General features: G+C 33.7%; 1 protein-coding gene across 1 annotated transcript in view; it reads left to right on the top strand.

Moving 5' to 3' along the window:
- LOC142975631 (START domain-containing protein 10-like) overlaps positions 1-17305 on the top strand; it is a 63089-nt gene that overhangs the window by 15866 nt on the left and 29918 nt on the right. Inside the window, exon 2 of the mRNA XM_076118603.1 lies at positions 6872-7019. Within this exon, the coding sequence (XP_075974718.1) occupies positions 6872-7019 (148 nt within the window). The remainder of the gene's footprint in view (positions 1-6871; positions 7020-17305) is intronic.

The raw sequence follows: 17305 nt of genomic DNA, 5'->3' as shown, positions 1-17305 counted from the left end.
GTCACGGCTACGCTGATGTATGATTTTGATAAAATAAAGCGGATAGATATTTGCAGTTAAATAACAAAAGTAGTATACTGGCTACTTTTAATTTCAAAGAAAAAGGCGTGATTTTACATGACATGATTTTATTTCAAATATGTCCTGCTAAATTAAATTAAACGCTAGTGTAATCGCGCTTTCAGATGTTTAAAAGAACATTTACTAAGCGTCTATTTTTCCAGTTTTTTCTATTAAAACATCTCCCAGGACACCGCTGCTCATTTTTCTTCATTAATTCATCACAGTTTGCAGCAGACAAGTTGGCCAAAGTTAATCAAAACTTGTAGGAATTCTGTATCAAACGAAGCTTCAGCTCTTTTAGATATTAAACTATTATATCCACATTTAAATGAGACTAGTTTTTAAAAGTTTGTAGCGATGGTTTATTTTACTTTGTGCAGTTTGTTGACGTAAATAGCTTTGATAGTGAAAATGAAAAACGGTCCTTTGTATGTAATGTATGAAATGTTTGGGTTCTTGTGTGGAGATTGTTGTGAGATAAAATGATTTGTTTATAATGTAATGTTTATTGCGGATGTGGTCTCAGCTTTTGTTCGTGGATTTAGCAGAGTTTGTCTCAAAGATATAGGTATAAGATTTTCAATATCCTTGTTTTTCGTTTCCAACACGGCGGTATGTCAAACAATATGTGGAATACATAATTTTGTTGATTGCCGTAAAAATCAGCCTAAAATACAGAAAAAGTCTTTAAAGACGTACAAAAGCAAGCGTCATTCTCTTAAACCCTTTAATTTTATGTAGTAACTTTCATATAATGTTTCCAAAAATACCATAAACCGTAGTCAGTCTGTGTAACTTCCACATTTCATCACGTTATACATAAAACACTTTGAAATGATAATGTTGGCATTATTGTTTCGCGTCGGCAGCATTGCGTGGCACTTTTGTACTCGTTACCATGTAGTTATATGAAGTCACGACGTACACCCCTTTTTAGGGGAACGAAAATATGCTTATTTTGAATTTAGGGGTTGAAACATGGAAAATGAAAACAATTATGAATTTTAATGCCATTTTAATGTTATTAGTAGCTATAAAAATATAATGGAACCAAAGATTAACCAAGCAGTTAGAGTTACAGATAGAGAGTGAATCTAATAGTTTTTTTTTGTACACCTCTTTATTATGACTTCCTAAGCATTTTAAGACCAGATTGATGACCAACTTTGTTAAGTAGGTAAATTATGACCGCGTTTGTTAGTATTCATCCGCAAGGAAATCGACGTAATGATTGATAGTTAAGGCGATTATCTTTTGTCCATACAAATTGCACATTTTATAAACTTTACAATTTATAAGAACCAATAATTTCAACGCGGTCACCCATGGGCTAGCTAGATTATTTATTATTTCACCCTTCATCGGTAGCGAATGTCCTATATTCTAGAACCATAAAACACTATTCTTTATAAATTGTTCATCTGGAAATGACTTCAATATATCACGGCAAAGTTATGAGGAAATACCGTTTTTATTTCCTGTCGCGAGGTCTCGACGGAAACAGGCAGTGTTCATACGAGTTCCTATGTTACTGTGGCCTGTGTTGAGTATTTGACTTTCATAATTAAATATTTAAATGAGTAAAAGATGTTTGAGTATAATCAACTTGCTTGATATTCATTTCGTTCTTCAAAGATTGTTAGTTTAACATTCGGAGTTTGTTTTAAATACTGCCTTTCTATAATGGCACGTGATTTAAGGGTTAGCAAGCAGTATTATATAGTAAAATTAATTAAAGAAAGGTTTTTAATACGAATTCTAAAAAAAATAAGTAATAGTTACTACATTTTCAAAATTTTGTTTCTAAAATCTGCTATATTACTAACAAATTTTTACTATTTAGTTCCATACACCAATAGTTTGGTTAACTAACAGAAAATATGCGAATTTATAAAATACGAAACAAAAATATGTAAGGCCGTAAATAACAGTTTTCCGGTTCGTGTCAGGTATACAAGCTAAAAAGCCTGGCTCTACCTTAGACGTTCATTTATATTCATTAGGTATTATATACATTTGCGGGAGCCTTGATTTCATTCACTTATAAAAAAAAGCTTGGTTAAGACGGAGTTGCGATCGAGAGGTCAAAGGTACTATAGACAAACACCACCGAGAATTTGCTGTTAAAAGTTTATAGCCTGAAGGGATTACATGTAAGTTATATAAAATAAAGTTAGTTTCACAAAAAGCTAATAGATTTTATATTGTTGCAAAAGAGTGGATACTTCAATTGCCGGACAATTTCCATTTATATACAAAAGCGGACGAAAGGTAAACCAGCGGCTTGTTCAATTTGAAATAAATAAATAAAAAAGAAACAACGTACAATCGATCGAGTTTAATAACAGTGCAGTGGAATTTATTTGAGTATAACCTAAAATACAGGGTTTCAATATAAACAATATAAACATACAATGCATTGGAATATGTAGTTTCATTCTTTGTTAATTGAAAAAAATACATGAAATAAGGCTTTGTTTTGCCACCAAAAATGCCACCTGTAAATTACTACGATCCTTCAAACTTCTTTTTCATATATACATAATATCACGATTGTTATCCTTGAAGGTGTAGGCAGAGGTGTGCGACGTTCATGTTTTGCTATTAACATGTAATAAGGGGCGATCTTTAGACCTCATGATCATCAGTTAAATACACTAGCGACTGCGCCTCAGAAGCAGTTCTTTTGATTAATTATCCTAAATTGCTAACGCGATGAGAATTTAATATTGTAGGTCTCACGGCAGTGCATTATTCATCTATTGCAGATAATTAAGGTGGCGTCAGGTAGAATTAGTGCACTTTAGTTCGTGGCTCAAAACGCCTATGCGGCAGTGGCATACGCAACCACATTCACGATATTCAGTATACATAAAGCAAGTATCTAACATGTTAGGAACGTCGTCTCAAACATGATATTATGCTAAGTCATGTCACAGTTTCTATCAAAACACGCTCAAGTTATTCCTTCCTCCAAACTGCTGCAGTAAATTGTTCGATCAACATTATCTCCAACAAAGCGTAGCAGAATTCCAACTGGAAAATACTTAACCTACTGGAAATAGAGCCTGGAATGGAGCTGGAGTTTGGAATTATTTCGTTGCATGACGCACGTTTGTTTCTTTGTGGATTCAGCCTTTCATATTGTAGTTATGTCTGTCCTTTGATCTGTTGCTTGCAAATTATACGTTTCATTGCCTTTGCTAAGGATTAGTTTAACTTCGTCGAGTGTTTGAGGATTAATATTGTTTGTAGATGTTTCTGCTCCATTTGATATTGTCCTTGAATAAATGTATACATGACGTGTAGCTTTGTGTGTGTATCTGTAGCTTCGTAGCACTGCTACGACTTTTCGTAGATAGTAGCTACGCATCACGTTTGTAACTTTTTTTCTGTGTTGTAATTTCGCGTGATAGTTTTAATTTGCGAACACTGATCAGTAAACAACCCATATATATTGATTTGCAAAATCATATATCAACTAAATCCCGGCAATCATCAAAGGCATAAATCAACATTGAAATACAAACAATAACTATTTAATTAAATTTATAACATCGATACAAAAGGTAATCCGATTACATGAAAATTGAAATTTCAGCGTTGTCACCGTTATGCGTCAGAATTTCATTTTTGAAGGACTACAGGAAACGTTTGTAAAATAAATTTGATATTTGCTACATTTTATACATGATTTATTGTGACAGTTTATACAAAAGCTTTTAAATAAATCCTGTTAATTGATTAATATAATATTTATTGTTTAGGAACGTTGATTAAAATTTAAAACAAATATATAATCTTCTCAATTAAATAACTTATAAATTGTTCTTCAGAAAATTGGATAGCACGATTTTATTCTTTAAAAGCAAATACTTTTTTATAAATGAAAGGAAAATAGTAAAGAATTCGCGACATCTTATGAAAATTAAACGAATCACAAGAGCTGAGTATTCAAGGCATGATACATTTCCATATTACCGTTTCGTTCACATAAATCATAATTCCAGCATATTATTTAGAACATTTCCCGACAAAAAGCTGAACACAAAGTTGCGTAATAATTCCACAGAGAAGTTGGTAGCGAACTAACTAGTTATTTACGCCAGCGTCACTTGCAAGTAGGTCATTCATAAGCTCGAAATGGACAACGGTACATTTGCTAAATAACTCTTGGAACGGAAGGGAAAATCAATAGACTTAGTTTAAATATGTCCAGCAGCTTTTCTGGATAGATTTAGTGAGAGAGATTTCCGCCACTTCTGTTATATCTTTCAGATATCTTATTCGATGGAATTTGTCAGTTGTTTTTATACATTTGCCGTCTATTTAGCATATAGGTTATCTTATACTTTAATTAAAACTGTAAAACTGGCCTTTAGCTTGCAAGTTTACTATTTGATAAATAAGGCAAGGTAAGTTGCTAAATAAGGATAACGTCAGGCTGTATGTAAGAAAATTTACGTAGTTATATATTGTCTAAACATTTATCTCCCAGTGTTTGCGATTCCTCTTTAAACAGTTTTTGTAAGGTGAAGAAAACAATGTAATGCTTTAACGGTACAGAAAATACTTTGTTATTGCTTTAGAAGTGTACAATAACTGTCTTGATTTATGTGAACTCGGTGAAATCGCATGAGACGGGCTATGTAATGGATCGTTCTTAAACCGGTGTATGATTATTATATATCGTCTACACATATCTTTTATCTAAACTACATAATACCAACTATCTTACTGGGCCCATTTTTTACCTTAAGCACACTGCTGCGTGTATTATTACTCCAAAAGTTTGGATTTTCGGCTGAATGTAGTTTATTACTGAATTATGCCAAAACTACTGATCGGGTTTTGATGAAACTTGACAGTGTGGTAGCTTATATACTACAATAAGACACGGGTTTAAGAAATATAGTCTACGTGGACAGAGTTGCGAACAAGAACTAGTCCTACTAATATTATAAATGCGTTTCCACGAGGACGAAGTCGCGGGCGGCATCTAGTATCTAATATAATCTTCTATTCTTGTATTACTCTCTGTAAAAAGTACATTAAATGTTGCTCTTCACTTTTTATTCAAAGAAATGTTTGATTACAAAGTAAAAAGCGGAATATTTAAAAGCTTATGACGTAAGAAAATTAACTTTCAAAGCGGGATTAAAATTACGAGTACCTTATTAAAGTGCTTGACATTTAAAAGGTCTCTATTTCATTTGGATTCTTTGATCGCTTTACAAACTGAAGTCTGTCTGAAAAATATGAAATTCTGTATACTTTTGAGTTAGTAAAAACATTATTATTGAAATTAAAGTCTTCACTGGGAAAAAAACAAATTTAAATTACAGTAATCCGATATCGTTAGTATATTTTATTGCTATAAACGTAAAAATGTGTTCGTATGTCCTTTATTGCGCGTTAAACCGGCTAACCGATTTGAAAAAAATAGAGGAGTTTGAGAATAGGTAGGAACACTACAAAAAATAACACAGGCTATTTCTTAATTAGGTAGTACATATTTTGATTCTGAAATCAATTTAAGGTAATTTACGTAATCCTGGAATTAAAACATTATTTTTTAAACAATCAATTTGTCTCAAATAAACATAGGTATAGTCCATTTACCTAAAGTTACCACTCTGCTAACTTCACATTTAAAACGTTCATTACTAGTAGATGCCTCTCGTATTTGTTAGTCAACTTCAAAGTATCCGATCCAATATTATTCTATCCACAACAAACATCCGGCAACAGTTTTCGTACCAACTGTTACTGCACGTGGTTGAATACAGGATGCAGACGTGCCGCCGTATTGTGCTCATGCGTTTTGTATGCGCTACTTCGTTGTCTGTCTACTAGACTGCGTTCTCAGGAAATGTCTGTCTAGTCGAATGAACAGGAATTTAAACACCTGTGTTTAAAGATTACTGTGTTTTGTTATGTTTTTAAAGGAGTTCGTTTGCTTTTATTTACGAAAACAATAAGAGCTAATCCACAACACTGCGTTGCGTCAACGTATCGCTATTAGTTGTGGCCTTACCCTAAGCACTGATTTGGTGTCATGCGAAGTGATTATTCTAGAGTCAAAATTAGTTGATAATTATTTTTAATTATTAATATTAATGGGCTCGTTTATGGGGCGTTTTAATATTAGATTGTACATCAGACTCTCATCTCACCTAATGATAAGTGACGGTTTTTGTTTCGTACTTTCCAGACGAGTGCATTTTCCTTGGTCATGAGATGACTAATATCAATGTTTATCACGTTAAAGACCCATTTGGGCTTCAACAATTTAGCTTTGCTTCGTGATAGGGGGGAAAACCGGAGACAAAATTAGCAATATAATACGCAATAATAGTCTGTGAAATGTGGTTAATATATGGAAATCGTGCAAATTCGATCACCATTAAGATACAAATTGCCTTTGTCGGATACCGGTTGCATGCTACGTGCATTGAATTTTAAGATGCAAGAGCGCTGGAATTGTTTCGTATGTATCTAATATTGACTGTACGTTTGGGAGACGTTCATTTTAACTTGGTCAGATTTGTCAGTTTAAATGGTTATTGAGAAGGAGAATAGGTATTCGCTGTTTGTCCATATGCAAGAGTACTATTAAGAGATTTTTGACTTGGTATTGTTTTAATAGACTTGCAGTAGCTAATTAAAGAACAGAGGCCTTTCGGATAATTAAAATCAAACCTTTATTATAGACTGACAGCTTAAACAGCAGAAAGAAACAAAAGAACTCCCTCCTAAGCCCCGTTTATTGCAGTTTATCGTCATCTAACAAGATTTTCTCTGGCAGGTGGTCGCAGAATTCGATGACGTGGAACCTGATGCCCTCTACGATGTGCTCCACGACCCTGAGTACAGGTCTGTGTGGGACACACACATGCTGGCAGCCGAAGACGCCGGCCACATCAACGTTAACAACGACGTTGGATACTATGCGAGTGAGTAAAGTTTTATATTCCCCAATAGACATCGGCATAATCTTTTTATTGTTTGTCTTGATTCGTTAAACAAAATCTCGCACTGATAATATTATTATGGCAACTGTGTCGCGGTCACTTTTACAAATATTTATACAAACAACAAACACAAAGTACAACCAGACCTGAAACAACTATTATCGGATCGCACGAATAATTGTTCCGAGTGGGAATCGAACCTGAAACGACCTCCCAACTAGTGATGCGCCGTTCCCGGGATCGTTTCCTACGTTCCCTAATTCCCAGGAACGCTCCCGGGCGCGTTGGGAACAACTGGGAACGTTGACTTAAATAGCTGTTTATATTTTTGTTAATAACATTTGCACTATGTGCAAAAGCAAGTACACCTTTATACATAGACATAATTCAATTAAGTCGTTGCTTTGAAAACTTTCCCGATAATCTCTGGGAATATTCCTATATTCCCTGGGAATATTCCTATATTCCCTGGGAATATTCCTCTGTTCCCGGAATCGATGGGCACGTTCCAAGGTTTTCAGTAAGACATTATATGAATTAAAACAAAGTGTTTATTCAGTATTTTAATTAAGAAAAACTTTGATATATACAATTTTACATATTTTTTTAAACGGCACACATTTTCTTCTTTTGGATATGATAACAAAACTTAAAAAGAATCATCACAAAGTCTAATGTGGTAGCAAAATTCCACATTTTTTTTAATAATAATTATATCATGGCTTATGATCAAATGTACCTATATAAAGTATTTACGAGTATATAAATCGCCAGTCTTATAGATTAACAATTTTAATTAGTTTAAATAAAATACAAATCAGTCTTATAGATTAGCGTTATAATCACAGAAAGTAAAGTTTTTGATTACAAAATAAAATTATATTAGGATAAAAAAATTATTAGGATGAAAAATCCAATAACAAATGGTAGGTACTTACTTGGCTATGTCTAATAGCAGTTTCCTCCTGTGACAATGAAGGATTTTCTGGTGGTCCTATTGTATTTATGGACGTAGATATTAAACTTGAGTTAGAGGTCACAACCTTTGCACTGGGAGCATACCTTTGACATTTTATTTTTATGTCTGTTGGACTATTTTTGCATTTAGATATGTGACGAGCAAATTTAGTCGCATTTTTAAACGTTTACACAAAACGGCAGTAAATACACTCGTAAATAGTTTTTTCATCCACGGATTTAATCACAAAATGATCGAAAATTGCACTTTTCTTGCTCATGGTTTTTACAAAATAGGTGCTCGAAGCGGTTAAAGTGTGAAATGCAACTAAAATTGGTGATAAAAATATATTATTTTTACAAAAGCAAATGTGTGAGAAAGAAAAAACAAATAAACAATCTGTTGAAGGGATACAAAGTGAAGCCGACGCACTTCCAAAGACAATACAATTATTTCAATAGCAATTAGTGAAACCCTTTTACCGTCATTACAATAGATTGTAAATATTGTTCACAATAATGTCATAATTATCTTGCTGTTTTAAAATAAATATGTTATTTATGACTAGGGGCCTAGCGATAAGTAACGAATATATTTTTTACTTTTTATATTTTACTTGTATAATATATTATATTCTTGTATTATTAGTAGTTAATTATTGATTCAAATATAAAATATTTATTTTTTATGAAAATATAGCAACGTAATAATATTGCTTTTAATTTAAATGTCCAATTCCCACTATGAGGGAACGTTCCCGGGAATGCCGGAATATTCCCTGGAACTTTTCCACTGGAAATATTACCGGGAAAGGGAATTTGGGAACGGCGCATCACTACTCCCAACGCAATGGTAGCGGCGTAGCGACCGCGGAGGCAGTTAAATAAAAAAAATCGTAGCTAGGAATCCAGAAATTCTCGACAATTTGTTGATTGAAAAATATTTGTTCACTGTTGTGAAATCCGACAAGTTTTCGTACACAGTTGTTCGTTGTTTTTGTAGACAGCTTTATTTCATGTTATTCTCGCTTCCGTTAGAAAATTCAACCTAACAAGATCCCTTTTTAAGTCAAGCGGCGTCAAAAGCTTCAATTCAAAGCCTTATAAAACACTAGATAAATGACGAAAGCCGGTTACATCCCGCATAAGCAAACTCCATTCAATCTATGTGTACGTGAGAGATCGCTATTTACATATTGGTACCTACGTGACGACGGGAACGACGGGAATTCCGACCCAGTTTTTATGAAAACGCCTAAACACTGGCGTAGTTGCGTTGCGGTAGAGAGTGCGACTACTTTACGTATGAAGTTGGGTTTGGTTGCAGATAAATTGCAGAGAAATGGGCATTATACTTTCAAGTCTATATTTTTATAAACAATTTTTTATAGGATTCAGACTAAGCTAAAGTAAATTAAACCCATTAATGGCCTAAAGGTGGATCGTAGGATAGACGTAAGGCCTCGATCCCTTCACAACAGCTAAGTGCGGTGCCTAAACATGCTTTTTACAATATAACTCAGCGTAGTTAAATCTTTTATCACAGACTTTTCAACACAATGTTGCAAGATGGATGCATATCTTGCCTCTTCTCTTTATTATAAGTGTGAAGACAATAAATTAGTAGTATATCTAATATATCTATAAATACCGGACTTTCTAAAAACACCTTCCTATTTTTCGCAAAGTCGGCTGAAAGGTGACACGTCTTATAAGTCAGTCCCAATATTTGGTCGGCAAGAGTCGAGGGCCACCAGTAATCTACTAGTAATCACCGTTACACCGGAACAAACGTCGGGATGTAGAAAAAGAGTAATGGCACACATTAACCTTTTTGTCCTTCGCCATTTCTCTTCCACTGAAGCTAAAGAACGAAGACAATGAAGCAACGAGATAACCTTTCATTTATACTTTTAATACGGTTTATTTAGTGAAAGAAGTATTGTGTTGATTAGTGTATATTTTTTATTTTTTCATTGCGGATGGTAGATAGCTCGACGTATCTATGGATAGATGTATTTTATAAACATACTTGTTACTCTTTCATGTAAGAACTACTAAAAGGATTTTGATAAAATTTGGTACACAAATAATTTATAGCCTGGATTAACACGTAGGACACTTAATACCTCGGGAAATAATTTCACATGAATGAAATAGCGCTCTGAAGTTGCTTTTATATTATAAAAAATGCTTGAACGTATAAATCTTATTTCTATGGTTGAATATAGTTTTTTTTATGATTCGTTCGACATATCTGAGAAAAAAATGACAGCTTTTAACCCGGCTGGAAGTAGAGTAAATGTTGGAGGGTGTAATCAGACTTCCCGGAAGGACGCTCTTCAGTTTTTCATTTCTGTTCATGACGGTAGTAAATGGCTAGCTGATTGTTGCTTACCTACATGTGGAACTTTTCTAACCTATTTTAAAAGGCATTATAGCCACTGTCAAAAAATAGCCACCAAGAAATAGAAATGCCATCAAAAACATTCTGTAAAAACCTCAAGTCTCGCCGTAAAAAGTTGTGAGATCTATATAATACCAAGTCGATTAATCTATTTAGTCTCTACTTAAAGGACCTTCTGTCTTAAGTTATTACGTATGTTATTATCATGCCAATTTAAGAAAAAATACCTTTAAAACAAATAGACCGACCTGGCCATCGCATGATTTGATTATTAGTATGTATCACACTACACAGCACGACGAGAAGTTAATGCTCCTGAAATGTTAATGGCGAATTTGTGTTTTCTTGCGATGACCAAGTCGATCTATTTGTTTTAAAGGTTTTTTTTCTTAAATTGGCATGATAATAACATACGTAATAACTTAAGACAGAAGGTCCTTTAAGTAGAGACTAAATAGATTAATCGACTTGGTATTATATAGATCTCACAACTTTTTACGGCGAGACTTGAGGTTTTTACAGAATGTTTTTGATGGCATCTCACTTCTTTTTGTAGAGCGAATAGAGCAAACATAAGTCCAATTTGTATGGAAAGCCGTATTTTTTTCATAATTCAACATATTTTCCTATGGGAATGTTGTTCAGTTTCATGGGCTAAACACCCTTACCCACCCTATACCCCCTCCCGTTATGTCTCATATAGTAGATACATATTTACACCTATTTATTTTATTTTCTACAGAAATAATAATTTAATTCATTAACTGCAAATGTAACCTTGTAATCTTATACATTTATATGGGATTACAAAGTTATTGTTGCAGTTAGTGTATTTAGAAAACTTGACCGAAATTAGAAAATATTGAATTTTTCCCATGATTAAGACATTAAACCCTATTTGTATTCTAAATTTTAAGCTTCTAAGTCTGCTAGAAGTACCTTAGACTTTTGATGATCGGTGAGTCAGTGAGTCAGTGAGTCAGTGAATCAGTGAGTGACAAAATTCAAAATTTTAACAAGTTGTCATTCTTAAACTACTGGTTCAAATTGACTGAAATTTTAAATATACCGTGTTTATACAATGACTGATTAGTTGCTGAAAATCCAGGCTTCTTGTTTTATCCACTACGAAATTATAGGGGTGTCAAAAATAGCCCGAATTGCTTCGAGAAAAGGATGTTACGGCCGTGCCGCTTTTTTTTGCTCGACTTGCGGGGGCACTTCCGTGCCCCCAGATATATAAATTATAGTTTTATATTTGTACCTTAAAAATAAAAATACAGTTTCAGGTATATTTTTTTGTAGTCAACAAATAATTTACATCCTTACTTTAAAGCAGAATGTTCCAGGATACAATTTTTTTATATGTTTCAACTTATAAATGTACAGGTAGTACAAATAAACATATTATATTATTTAGTGTACGATTATAACTCAAACTTATAAAACTGCACATGTTGTTATAGTCCTACAAGATAGTAGAGAGACAGTTTTTTAAATTCATTCGACAATGTTTTTATAAACACATCGCTGCACTAGTCAGCGGGTGACAGACGTTCCCAATTTTGCCACCCATGCACCCTTCATATATTAGCTTTTACTGTAATATATAGCCCTTAATAGCTTGTATACAGTTTCATCAAGAAAGCCCTATAGACGAACTTCATTAATTACCAGTTACCACAAGCGCAGGTCCTATTAGTCCCTATAAGTGAAGACTAAAATAATAAAGGTTTTAATTGCTACAGGCTGAGGGTAGACGCAGACTTGTCTCGTTTCTACACAATTATACTATAACAAATTGGCAGTTAATAAAGTGGCTAGCCTCCCCGCTGCCTCACTAGATTAAGCTCTTGATTGATTTCAAATAACCTCCCTGGAGTGTACAGTATTTATTGTATGACATTGTGACTGCCCCTGTTTAGATGATAGTGAATACTTTTCTAATTTATATTAGAAAATGTCCTTATAGTAGTAGCTCGGAGATGCTAAGGAGCCCGGTAATGGCTGATGACGGTATGGTAAATGACAAAACGTTGATGTAATTCAATAATTTTTGCTCAAACCATCGCTGCATCGGCTATAACAGACATTATTGATTTTAAACTCTCGCGACTTGTAAACATACTATTATAATGCAACGGGTCTTAAACGCGATTGAAAATTGAAGGTCAACAAACAAATAAGGTATCCTAACCTTTAATTTCCAATCGCGTTAAAGACCCATTGCATTATAATATAACAGACATGATATTATGCATCTATTTAATTCTGAGTTTGATAAGTTTGATTTTGGTTTATAGCAATAGGCGTAATATACCTCTGCGTACACCTTTATATATAACAGGTGTGAAGTGTCACAATGTGATATAGCTTTGTTGAAGTAAATTGTAGGCTGTAGGAATACTCCTGGGAGGGATATGTTGAGGACAGGGACAATTGGTAGAATGGACATATGTATATCAGGCTAGCCTTGTTCCAGGGCAATTGCTTTGAAGTCCCTTGAAAGGAGACCTTACATCTAGTACACAGGTAAACTACCTGCCTACAACTATTGCCTTTTCAATTTAAATTGAAACTACAACAGCCACTATTACAACCCAATTTTAATCTTTTTGGATATTGTAAGAATGGTTATTACTCATTCACGCAAAAACTGCATAGCGGATTTTGATGAAGCTTGGCAAAGTTTTAGCTTATATACTAGAGTAACAGATAAATTTTAGAACTACTAGCTGAGTCCGTGGTTTTGTCCGGGACGAAGCCTTTAATATATAGCTATTGTCCATGTTACTCAACTAACTAGTAACATAAGGCAAAAGTAAAAAAATATAACTTCACAAAAAAGATGATAAAGTAGACTAAAAGGAAAAGCCGGAATATCTTTGAGAACACGTGTATCCTGTGGCACCATAAAATAATGTGACCTTTACCAAATCCAAATCCCCTTGAAAGGTCGGTGTCAAATAAAGGAAAATTTCATTTTACGTGTCTTCGCGTTCGCTTATTAATTTAAACGTAAAAGACAAAGATTTTGTAAAGATATAGTTTGCTTTAAAATTATAAGTTACAATCTTCTTTATTACATGCAAATGGACGGATAAAACTTTAATCCAGGTTTATATTTGTGAAATAATAATTGTGATTGGAGAATGGATGCGGTACCGCAGATTCAGTGTTATAATTTATCTAATAACTACTGAAATATTCGAATGGATTAATTCGTAACTTTGTATAGTCCAACGACTTAGTAAAGAGCCTTGTGGGCAAGGTACGTCGCTGGCGGACGTATAAAAAAATAGAATTTAGAACACGATTGATTCACAGGTGTGTGCAACAAGCGCTGGCCTTTTAAGCACAGCTAATTGATTTACTTTATTATTAGTTATAATGTAGATAAATCATACACGCCAATGTTCTCTACTAAGTTGTTTGTGTTGTTAATAGTGAAAATGTTGAACCAAAAGGTCTATCGGCCAACAAGTTCAAAAGCCAAACTTGTAACTGACCTAAAGAGCTTTATATTTTCTATTAGTACAAGTTAAGCTCTATCAGAAAGCGCCCATTATCCTCGCAATGGAAAAGCCTACTTTATGGCTATTACCAAACTTTTTATGTACCTTTATTAGAAAGGGAAACTAGTCTTATAAATCCTCACGTTATAATCCTGTGGAGGTTTAATATGATCTTGAAATCAGGTTACTCTGATATACAGTAATTATACGAAAGGGTAATAAATATTTTTAGGGTCGTCCCTGTTTGGATTTACTTTGGGAACCACTTTCAAGTTTTATGTAACGAATGAAGAGAAAAGTTATGTCTTCGCCTATTTGTTTTGGCTGAGAGTTGCTTTAAAATTTATTGAATCGGTTTATCGGAAGTCGAAAGTGACTTTGTTCGAAGTTTTATAAAAATGTTTGATCCGATAGCTAAGCGAGAAACTTGATACTTAAGAAAAATATTTTAAAAATGAGCGTTTGTTCTGTATTTTATTATTTTTCTTGTGGACTATGCTGGTAAATACAACTTTTCCTTTTAAAACAAACGTAAATAAAAACCACAAATACTACTTTCATTTCAAAGAATCCTGCGGTAAATGATAGCTTATTACAATCAAGAAATGTTCAACAGAATATCTGTCTCAATCTGAAACATTCTCAGACTGAAAATCCTGTACATTTTGAACACAAAATATGAACGGTTGAGGAAAAAAGGTATAGAATAATATAGTATAGAAATATACATCGCAAATACCCTTCATTGGTGAATTTTACGTGCAGAACGCGTGGCAAGGAGTACCTAAACCCATAAAAGAATTGGTGAGCGGGAATGAAGACTTTATTGCTATGACGTCACGGATGATACTAAACAAAGCCATGTTTCATCGAAGTAGGCTGTATGTGACACTCGTTTCAAATTCAAATATCTTCGTTGAACGTGAGTGTCGATTGTCGTTAGGATTATTTGAATTTCTCCTATTGCTTCATTTTCAACGGATGTTCAATCATTTCTTTTATTTCGATGTCAAAGTCGATCGTTAAGGCGAAAAGTAGGTATGATCAAGGCAAAGATTTGAATGGTCTTCAAAACATTTTAACCAAAAGCAAGATTTCTCGAATAAAATGTTTTCTTTTTGAAGCTTTGACAATGCTTTTTTTTATAACGTATCGACTTTCGAATGTCTCGTAAGCTCAAGCAAGACAATCAACCTTTCGACTTATTGTGTTAATAAAGTATAGAGTAATCGAGAATTTTCGTAATCAATACTCTCCTCTTACTTGAACTTGTAAGAGTGTTATAACGTTACTAAGCAGAAATATATTGCTTCAAAGAAAGTAATGTCTCTAGCCTTTCAGACAGAAATAATAAAACTAGGAGAGCTAACTCAGGGCTGAATACTAATACTGGTTAGGATTTTAGTTCATGGTGGTGGACAGTAAAAGTATTTTATTATGGAGGCCATACATATAAAATGCTTTCTGCGTTGTATGAAATTAATCGTTCATGTCGAGAATGTTCATTTATGAGACAATCATCTAAGAGTACGTATGATGAAAAGTGAGGTTATATTTTGTTGTGAATTGCATTGCCATCATATTATTGTGGCTGATATTACTTCTATTGTGTTTAAATTTGGCCTTTGCTGAGCCATGTGATACTCAAACAAAAAAGAAGGAAAGAGTATGACAATTAATCAACTTATGGAGTTCCAATATTTGTTTAATTTGTTAATTTTCAATATTATTGCTCACATAATGTAATTTAACAAACGATTACCTTATAATCTGTGCCTCACATGCCATTACCTCTTCCTAAACGCATTTAACCGAATAAATTATTACAGCAATCCGTCTCGCAAAAAGGCCTATATTTTTTTAGACTTAAGCCTTAGGCATCGTTAGGAGATGCCAATGCCTCGTATGATAGCATTAAATATTCTTTATGTGGATTGATAAAAGCGTTGGAAGCTCCCCCGTGGTTTTGTTACGTGAGAGTAATAACAAGGGTAATGTGGTTTTTAGATAAAATGGAATAAAAGTGTGCAGTCATTTGTAGTTGTACCGGTTCTGGATGTACTTTGTTTGTTGCTTGTATGTATAAGTCTAGATTCAACGAACTGCGTTGTTATAGTATTTTTTGGTGAAAAGCAACAATTACAGAAATTGCTGTTTTTGAGTACCGCAAAAATTAAGTGAACATTTTCGCATTTCATAAAATCGCAGTTCATAGTTTAATTCTTGGCCGGTTTATCTCTACCCTTGTTTGTTAAAAGTGCGAAGAATTTTGGACGTCCTTGATCCATGAGCACAGCTAACGTTTACGGAAATAAAGAAAAACTTTACGAAAATCACTTAACAACTTTGACATTTGATTTCACAAATAAAGAATTCGTAAAACAAAATCTCATTTAACTTGGAAGCTTTGGAAGATACTCAAGGATGAATTAAATTATCATAAGAAGAAATGTCTTCTGTTATCGATTCAGTAGCGCGATTTTTTGCTACTGTCAACAATAGGGTAGGTTTCAGTAATTGTTGAAATCTGATGAACGCCTATAACGGGTGTTGATGAAACTAATTTTTAAGTACATTTTTAAATGTAGGTATCTCCCTAAAAATGATGATTGTCTACAGAGTACAGGTACTATCTAATATTGAGTGTCTGATATTGGAAATGTGCTTAAAAATTAGTTCCTATGGCACCCGCTAAATACGTTGATAATTTGTTTATACATAATTGTCGATAGCTAGCCGGTTGTCGTTAGTCGACAGTAGTATCAGAATCACCCATCGGCTCTAAGTTGTGTATTGGCATTAAGCCGAGTAATCTCATTTATATTCATTTTCCCACAAAACCTCATTGACTTGGCTATGAGAGACTTGGCTACGAAATAATCAGAAGCGTTAATAAAGATAAAACATCTGGAGGGACAATTGATTACATTGCTGGTCCGTTTTCACAGCCGTGACATAAATCATTCGAGCCAGTATGATTAAAGATTGCTTGTGAATGTTCTGACGGTTCTTGCTTATTTGAACAAAAGGAGAAATGGCGACTCGACGATATTTCACACTTTCGAGCAAAATACGTTACCGTTTCGTTATTAAAAATGTTTCAACTGACTTGCTTCCTAAAACGTCTTTGGATATTTTATGAAATATAATTTTATCGTACGACATATTATTATGTATGTGCATACATACATTCATAAAATCACGCTTTTATCCCATAGGGGTGGGCAGAGGCCAAAGAACGCCATTTTGTACGATCCTTACATACATCTTGTCATTGCAACATTTTCAATAAATAAAATGTAATCTAGCCTTCAAAAATAAACATGACATGATATAAAATCTCGTCATTACAAATTTGGCATTATATCGGCAGTAGCCAATAGCAATGC

The sequence above is a fragment of the Anticarsia gemmatalis genome, chromosome 9 (genome assembly GCF_050436995.1).
Source record: "Anticarsia gemmatalis isolate Benzon Research Colony breed Stoneville strain chromosome 9, ilAntGemm2 primary, whole genome shotgun sequence".
Lineage (NCBI taxonomy): Eukaryota > Metazoa > Arthropoda > Insecta > Lepidoptera > Erebidae > Anticarsia > Anticarsia gemmatalis.
This window is presented reverse-complemented; position numbering and strand designations above follow the sequence as displayed.